Below are 8,602 nucleotides of genomic sequence, written 5' to 3'. Positions count from 1 at the left end.
GGGGGCTTCTTCCGGGGCCAGCAGGAGCCGAAACAGCCATCTCTTTAAAAATAAAAACAATGGGCGACTCTCTAACCCTAACCCCACGAGACATTCGCGTGTCGGAATGGTCACAAAACTGGGCACGATCCTCGTCCCTTCATCCCCCCCCCGGCTCTGCAAGGGTTAATGTCGCTCGCGGATGAAGGGGTGGTGCGACGGTTCGTCCCCCACCCTCGCCAACCCCGAGCAGCCCCATCCGCCTCTGCACATCCCGCGCCGACCCCCATAGCTATAGCCATAGTGTTTCCGCCGGAACTCTCCTGCGCCGGGGAAGGAACTGCGAGGGACCGCTGGAAGAGTGGCTTCCGGTTTTGAGGGTTCGCCACTTCCGGTCCCGCCGAGCGGGACTCGAGTCGTAATACCGGCCTCCTCCTCCGCTGCCGCCGCCGCTGCCGCCATGGAGACCATCCTGGAGCAGCAGCGCCGCTACCACGAGGAGCGCGAGCGGCTGATGGACGTCATGGTCAAGGAGATGCTCACGCGGAAGTCCACGGTGAGGAGGGGGAAGGGGAGGCTGGGGGCGCCGGCCCCGCATCGCCCCACACCCGCGATTGACCCGCACCCCCCTCATCCCTCTTTGTCTCTCTCTCCCTCTAAGCAGCTTCGAGACCAGATCAACTCGGACCACCGCACGCGGGCCATGCAGGATGTGAGTAGGCCGGGCCTTGTCTTGTGGGGAGGGGGGCTTTACCTTACTGTTTATTCATATGCCGCCTTTCAACTAAGAAGGCTCCCAAGGCGGCTGCCCAGAATAAATGGGTATATACAAATGCAAGAAAGCAAGTCCAAAACAACGCAAATGCAAATGATAACATATCTGAAGGATTCCAGCAGGATTGAAAACTGAACATATCCACACTCCTGCCAAAAAGGCAAAGAGCATTCCCTAAAACAAACCTTAAGAAGAGATAAGAATGCTTAAGTCATCATTTTTGCCTTATAAGGGTTCCAGGTGGGGCTGGGAGGGGACAAGGCAGGTGGGAAAGCTGGTGCCTCTTGAGCAGACTCTCCCGTGTAGCAAATGATTGGCATTTGGCATTGGTTACATTGGCATAGGTGGCACTAAGAAAGCTTGGAAAGCAAGTAGGAGGCATAATTCAGTGACACAAGATGCAGGAGCAGTAAGTGCCTCAAGACAACCAGAGAGGCAGAAGGGACAGCTGATGGTGCAAGGTGGGCAGGGAGCTCTGCTGCCATTTTACCATGAAGCCCAGCCCCTTCAAACTTGGGGAGCCACCTCCTGCTGCCACCAAAGCTGTTATGGCTGACTCGTGGGCCCTGTCCCTCTTTTCCTTCCAGAGATACATGGAGGTGAGCGGCAACTTGAGAGACTTGTACGACGACAAAGACGGGTAAGAAGGGTCTTGTTACCTGGCAGTTTCTTTGAGGAGGGGGCAGCAGACTTTGAGCTGGCAGGACCTGGTGGGGGCCTCCAGTTGAATGGGTACTGGAAGGGAGGGGGAACACTTAAAATCCAGAAAGCATGCACTGCTGTTGTCCTTGTTTCATGTGCAGCACCAATCAGGCCAGACCCCTCATTTCTTTCCCCTTCTGCAAGCAATCCTGCTAGCCGATCTGAAAAGGCTTCCTCCTCGTGTTTTCTATAGGTTGCGGAAGGAAGAACTCAGTGCCATTTCAGGGCCCAATGAGTTTGCTGAGTTCTACAATCGTTTGAAGCAGATTAAAGAGTTCCATCGGAAACACCCAAATGAGGTGAGGTTGTGTGTGTAATGAATCCTCAAGGAGTAGCACCACTGACTAGTTGCCCTACTTGGTCTGAAGACCCTGGGATTTCATGGTTGCTTCTGGTATTGCTAAAGTAACTTGACTGTCTGTGCTGTAGCCTATATGCTATATTTTCTAGTTTGAACTTTGCTTCCTGTATGCATCTTTCCATACTAGAAGCAATCTCCACTACCTCTTTTCATGCTGTCCTTTTATGCACCAAATACACATTGCTTTTCTTCCCAAAACCTTTAGGCAGTTGTTCAACTTCTCTCCTTGTCTGCCTCCCAAAATTTGGTAGTGCAGTGGTTCCCAAACTTTTTCATTCTAATTCCCCCTTGGTTCCATAAATTCACCTCCAGTGCCTCCTTACCCTACTAAAAGCATTATTCAGAATAGTTGTTTGCACAACTCACTAAAGATAATAACAATAAAATGCAAAACAGTAACAATTAATTGCACACTTATTCAAAAGCCAATTAAACTATTTATCTTAATTAATTCAACAGAATTGATGAACTTGATCCAGTAATACTTGCTTTTCAAAGTCTGATGGTTATTTAGCAAGATTATTAATTACCACATTTAGTATCTACTTTACTATTCAGTAAACTCTTAATGTGATGGACAGACTTAATAAAGTGAAATCCATTTCCCAATGTCTGGTTTAAAGTCACTTTGCAGGAGCCTTAAGTCTCCATGCTTTGTAAGAGTTGATTTCTTTGCTTGGAGAGAAGTTGGATGACTACACCAAAATCACATTCCACCAAATATGATGTTGGAAATGTAACAAGAAGCTTTTTAACCATTGTCAATAGTGCAGGATATCAATCAGAAATTGCCTCAAAAGTGATAAGAGTAAAAGAAATAAGCAGTAAGAAGTGAAGAAAGTGTTTCATTCTAGGCTCTATCCTTGTAGAAGCACATCTGCAGCAGCCCCTAAGTAACCCCACCCAACCCCAGGAGGCGATACCACCCACTTGGGGAACCACTGTTGTAATATGTCTGTTCCCTTAATCTTCTGTTGTCTCCTGTAAACATTTCTTTCCTTCATGTCTTGTCTAACTACTAGCATAAGGTCTAATGTATTTTGGATCAGGTATCATTGCATTTATTACCTGTTCATTATCTGGCCTGTTAATCATAAACACCTGTAGTAATCTGTCCCTTGTAGATTTGTGTGCCAATGTCAGTGGAGTTTGAGGAGCTCTTGAAGGCCCGGGAGAATCCCAGTGAAGAGGCTCAGAGTAAGTTTTAAATCTAACCTGTCTGGCATAACCCCTTGCTTGGCCTCCTATTCTGATGCCCATTACACTTTCCAGATAGTTGGAACAAATGGGCAGAGGACCTATTGCTGCAAGATTGCTACTTGCTTGTCTTCATCTGCACTGTAGCCAAGCTAGAGGAAATGCTCTTTGTTCTTGGCCTGGGGATTCAGTTCTCTTCCTCATTATGCCAGTTCTGAGTTGTCTGTCTCTATTTGTTTTCTGCAGACCTTGTGGAGTTCACTGATGAAGAAGGATATGGCCGCTACTTGGACCTGCATGACTGTTATCTCAAGTACATTAACCTCAAGTCCTCAGAGGTGAGATTTCCAACCAGGTTGTCTAGGATTTGGAAGCATTTCTTGTCCTCTGTTCTGTACCCAAATGGCCCTGCCCACCAAGTATAGCATGCATTAGAGTGCAAACAGAAGGAAAAAGGAATGGAGAAGGAACAAGCAACAGGTGTTCAAGCACTAATTCTTAATAGCTTCAGAAATATTTAATAACCAGGGAGACAGTTCTGGGAAGAGCAAAATGGAGGCAGGTGGTCCCAGCTGAACCAACAGAGTTGGCCTTTCTGTCTCCCTCTTCCACCTAATGGAATGCAGTTAAGGGGGTGAGCGGCAGGGAGTAGGGATTATCTAGGAAACGATTCAGTGCCTGCATTGGGATCTTGCATGAAGTCACAGTTAATTATCTCTTTTTCCCTGTCCTCTGCAGAAATTGGATTATATCACATACCTGTCTACTTTTGACCAGCTTTTTGACATTCCTAAGGAGAGGAAAAATGCTGAATACAGGAGGTGAGAACTCAGAACTTTTTTGGGGGGCGGGGAGAGAACAGACATTAAACTCTTCCAAAGCCTCTAATGTATCTTTATCAGTCTGGACTATTTTTTGTGTTCTGCTCCTAAGGTTATTAAAGCCATTCAAGTTGTTTTATGCCCCCCAAAATCCATTGTGACCAGATTTTCTCTGTCACCCACGTGGGCTTAGTAACAAGCTGAAAGAACCATAAACCTTGTTTGGCATCTTTCTGTGTAGGATCTCTGTTGGCGGGCTCCTTGCAGTGGGGTGAGGAGCATTGTTTGAGTATGAGGCTGTCACCTCATCCCTCTCTTCCCTTGATGATTGATACAGGTATCTGGAGATGCTCCTAGAATACCTGCAGGATTATACAGACCGAGTGAAGCCATTGCTGGACCAGAACGAGCTGTTTAGCAAAATCCAGGCAGAATTTGAGAAGAAGTGGGAGAACGGCACTTTCCCTGGTTGGCCGGTGAGCAGTGCCCAGGATGGGGTGGGAGCTGGAGGTTTGGCAAGATCATGGTCTCATGGAGCAGGTCTCTGCTGACAGCCTCCTTGAACCACCTTAGGAGCTCTAAGTAATTGGCCACCAAAGCTTTGGACTGTGTTTTGGGGGATCTTGAGCCACTAACCCTCTTGTTGTCTCTTGGCAGAAAGAGACCAGCAGCGCCCTCACCCATGCTGGGGCCCACCTGGACCTGTCAGCCTTTTCTTCCTGGGAGGTTTGTTTGCCTTTTTGAGCCTGTCTTGTTGGTGCTGGGAAGGGAGCAGGAGGGGAAGGGCTGTGGCTCAGAGGCAGAACACCTACTTTGCATGCAGAAGGTGCCAAGTTTGATCCCCAGTGACATCTCTGTTTAGGGCTGAAACCTTGGGGAACCATTGCTGCTAGTAAGTGTAGACGATACTGAGCTAGATGGACCAGTGGTCTGCCTCTGTATAAAGCAGTTTCCGAGCTTTCCAGAACAGTTGCTGCTGCTGTTGCCGCCGCCTTTGCTCTCTGTGCTGTGCGGGGACTTTGGCCAGGCTCCTGCTACCCATTGCCCAGCTAGACGAGGGAAAGCAGATGGTTAACTTACAGCCAAGTCATGTCACCTCTGTGCATTTGTGCTTCTCCCACAGGAATTGGCCTCCCTTGGACTGGACAGGCTGAAATCTGCACTGCTGGCTTTGGGTCTGAAATGTGGTGGGTAAGTAAAGGATTTGTTTAGAGCTGGCTGTGGGGGAGGGTGTTGTTGCTACTGGACCCCGTGTATGACACCCAATGAAATTAAAAGAAAATACTTCTTCATGCAGCACAGAGTTAAACTAAGGAACTTGCTTCCATAGGAGGCAGTGATGGCCACCAACATAGGTGGCTTTAAAATAGGGTTAGATAAATTCACGGAGGAGAGGACACTTGATGGCTACTAGCCCTGATGGCTATGCTCTATTTCCACAGTTGGAGGCAGTGATGCTTCTGAGTACCCTTTGCTGGAAACCACAGGAAAGGAGAGTGCTCTTGTACTCAATTCCTGCCTGTGATCTTCATACTGGGGCATCTGGTTGACCACTGTGAGAAAAGGGTGTTGAACTTGATGGGCCACAGGCCGGATCCAGCAGGCTCTTATGTTCTTACGTGAGAGGTCTGGTTTTTTGGATGAGCTCTGGGTTTGTCCAGATCTGGAGATACAAGCACATAATGCGTTTCTTCTCTTCCTCCTCTCCAGGACGCTAGAGGAACGTGCTCAGAGGCTGTTCAGCACCAAGGGCAAGTCTCTGGAGGCCCTTGACCCTTCTCTCTTTGCCAAGAACCCAAAGACAAAGGGGAGCAAGCGGTGAGGCCCATGGCTGGGGTGAAGTTGAACATGTCCTGCTCAGATCACCTTCCTGCAGAGGGGCAGCTCCTTCCTTCCTTCCTTCTCTGTCAGTGGCTGGGTGGGAGAGATGCTGTCCTTGGCCTTAGCTTTGACTAGCAACCTGAGCTGTGCGACCCATGTGGGTCCTCCTGGCGCTGCAAGTGGGGTGGGGTGTGTGTATCCTTATCCCTTCATCAAGCCGTTTCCTTGACAGGGACACTGAGAGGAACAAGGACTTGGCTTTCCTGGAGGCTCAGATCTACGAGCACGTGGAGATTCTTGGGGTAAGCTCTGTCTCCCATCCTTCTTCCTAGCCATTGGAGTTCTGTTGTGGTTCAGTAGGCCTCCTACTGTACTCACTGGCTCTCTTTCCCACCCCCTTGTAGGAGCAGCGGCAGCTGACTCATGAAAATGTGCAGCGCAAGCAGGCACGGACCGGTGAGGAACGCGAAGAGGAGGAGGAGGAACAGATCAGCGAGAGTGAGAGTGAAGACGAAGAGAACGAAATCATCTACAACCCCAAGAACTTGCCCCTTGGGTGGGATGGCAAAGTAAGCCCGGCTCAGTTTGGGGCTCGCAGCACACCCCAGGGGATGGGAGGAAGCGACTGCTTTGTGTGCTCACTCTCTCTCTCTCCCTCCCCCCCCCCACCTCCTTGCCTTCCAGCCCATCCCTTATTGGCTGTATAAGCTCCACGGCCTGAACATCAACTACAATTGTGAGATCTGTGGGAACTACACCTACCGTGGGCCCAAAGCTTTCCAACGACATTTTGCGGTAGGACACTGGAAAGTGCCACAATATTTATTTGGGGAGTGTGTGTGTTTGATTGGGCCTCAAAACAAATTATCAGTTTGCATAAGGTTCAGGGCTCTTGCTAGGCAGCAGCCCTCGAATCCTAACACTTGCAGAGCCCCCACTGTGCAGTGGGGAGGGGGACCCTTCCCAACTGGCTGCTTTTTAGCTTAGCCTTCTATTTGAGACCCAGGTTGTGTGGCAGTTCTGCATTTAGGGCAGTGGCACAGGCCAGCCTCTTCTCTGCCCTCCTTCCCCCCTCCCTCTGGAGCACTTTGGCTCCATCATGGCCAAGCCTTGATGCTCCTCTATGTTCCATAGGAATGGCGCCACGCCCATGGAATGCGATGCCTGGGAATCCCCAACACAGCTCACTTTGCCAACGTCACGCAGATTGAAGATGCTGTTTCATGTAAGTGGCCACAAGTTGCCTTCCTGGCCCTGGGTTTGCCTGTGGCTGCCAGTTTCACATTGTGGGGGGTGGGGGCCATCCTGTCAGAGTGATGGACCTGCTCTGTCAGCTACTGGCTTGTTCTGTGATTTGTTTACCTCTTTGCTGATGTGCCAGGATCAGCAGAGTGACTGGGTGGGTGGAGCTTCTCAGAGGGGCAACTCATGGTGTGGCAGGAGCCTGATCCTTTACCCATGGTTGGGCAGGGGTGCACGGCTTCTAGTGCTTCCCCAAGCAGAGTAGCAGCTATCCCTCCACCTGGGCATCTTGGGTTGTGACTGGGAGCTAGCAGTTGACAGTCGCCTCTGACAGTTTGTGCATGTGTGTTTACAGTGTGGGCAAAGCTGAAGCAACAGAAGGCTTCGGAGAGGTGGCAGCCGGACACAGAAGTAAGCTGGGTTGAGACATCCCTTGCTGTTGTCTGTTGGGAATGGGACTGGGAGGACCAGGCCAGGGATTAGTGGTGTGTGTGCCTTCAGCTCCGGTCCTCATGCCAAATTCTACAGAGGTCCCCAATGCATAGCAAAGGGAATGCAAAGGCTGGCGCTGGCTAGGAAAGCCCACTGAAGTCATGGGGGATAAAAACTATTGGTTGTTACTGGTCACGTGACCAGGGGAGCCTGCCCTGAAATGTCCCAGGGTGGAGAGGAGCTCCTTCCATGTCCAGATTGGCTGTTTCCTCCATAGCTGTCCACCCTATTTCCCCTCCTACACAGGCATCTGTTGTGTGTCCCTGCCCCACTCCCAGCATGTAGTTAACTGGCTGGGGGGTTTCATTGGTCTAAACATGTTTCTGTGCATTGGTTTGTCCCTGGGCTACTGATTCCTCTCTTTTGTGCTTGGGTGAGGCTGTTTCAGCCACATAAGCAACAGCACTCAGGGCTGAATGTCAGAAACAGGGCATGACAGCTCAGTGGAGCCTCCGTATTCAGATGCAGCATAGAGGGGTGCTGGAATGCTCTCTGTTGTTCTCCTGCCTTGCTTCAGGGCTTCCCAGAAGCACCTGATTGGCCAAAGGAGGCTGGACTAGATTGGCTCCTCAGAGAGTCTCAGCAGAGGCAGTGCATCCCATTTTGCCACTTGAGGTGGATGCCGCTCCACTTCTCCCCCAGTGGCAGGACTGGCAGGGTGCCTGCAGAGGCTTCTGTTGCCTGTGGCAGCAGCTTCTGGGTTTCAGCGCTTTGCTGTCTCCATGGTGGGGGAGACCTTCGCCTTAGGGCCCGGGTACTGCTTTCCTGGTTTTCCCCACACTTGGGCTTCTCTGTCAACCTAGGAGGAATACGAGGATTCCAGTGGGAACGTGGTCAACAAGAAGACCTACGAAGATCTGAAGCGCCAAGGCCTGCTGTGATCAGAGGAGACGTTGGCTCGACGCACCCCACCCCAGACCTCCCATGTTGCGTCTGTGCCTGTTCTTCCCTCCTCCATGGGAGCGGGTGCTTCAAGGACACTTACAGCTCACAGGGTGATGATTCCTGTAACAATTTTTTCATAAAAAATAAACCTTAGTTTTAAAGGCAGAAGGAATGGGCACCTGGTGTGGTCTTCAGCTTTATTTGATAGACATGTTCAGGCTTCCAGCTTCTTTCACATGTAATGCATCCTTGTTCACTAGAAGTTGGACACAAGGCACAGATTCAGTCCCTCACTGAGAACTAAGCCAGAGTTGAACTTTCGCTTCC

General features: G+C 50.2%; 1 protein-coding gene across 1 annotated transcript; it reads left to right on the top strand.

The window, feature by feature from the left end:
• Positions 1-353: 353 nt before the first annotated feature.
• On the top strand, positions 354-8,451 carry SF3A3 (splicing factor 3a subunit 3). The gene is made up of 17 exons (XM_079988041.1): positions 354-535; positions 644-691; positions 1,342-1,394; positions 1,650-1,755; positions 2,942-3,014; positions 3,261-3,352; positions 3,753-3,835; positions 4,173-4,311; positions 4,493-4,561; positions 4,959-5,026; positions 5,546-5,653; positions 5,889-5,958; positions 6,061-6,225; positions 6,341-6,451; positions 6,791-6,881; positions 7,254-7,309; positions 8,194-8,451. The coding sequence occupies exons 1-17, from the start codon at positions 440-442 to the stop codon at positions 8,269-8,271; spliced, it is 1,506 nt and encodes a 501-aa protein (XP_079844167.1). The 5' UTR covers positions 354-439; the 3' UTR covers positions 8,272-8,451.
• The last annotated feature ends 151 nt before the right edge of the window (positions 8,452-8,602 follow it).

Source organism: Podarcis cretensis, assembly GCF_951804945.1.
Source record: "Podarcis cretensis genome assembly, chromosome: 8".
Lineage (NCBI taxonomy): Eukaryota > Metazoa > Chordata > Lepidosauria > Squamata > Lacertidae > Podarcis > Podarcis cretensis.
The sequence above is the reverse complement of the archived record's forward strand: the minus strand, read 5'-3'. Positions and strand labels throughout refer to the sequence as shown.

What these genes read in the sequence shown, in the direction of transcription:
- SF3A3 (XM_079988041.1), top strand. Translation starts at nt 440, where the DNA reads ATGGAGACCATCCTGGAGCAGCAGCGCCGCTACCACGAGGAGCGCGAG. An exon ending in AAGACAAAGGGGAGCAAGCG is followed by an intron (nt 5,654 to 5,888) that starts GTGAGGCCCATG and finishes TTTCCTTGACAG; the next exon opens with GGACACTGAGAGGAACAAGG. An exon ending in CCCTTGGGTGGGATGGCAAA is followed by an intron (nt 6,226 to 6,340) that starts GTAAGCCCGGCT and finishes CTTGCCTTCCAG; the next exon opens with CCCATCCCTTATTGGCTGTA.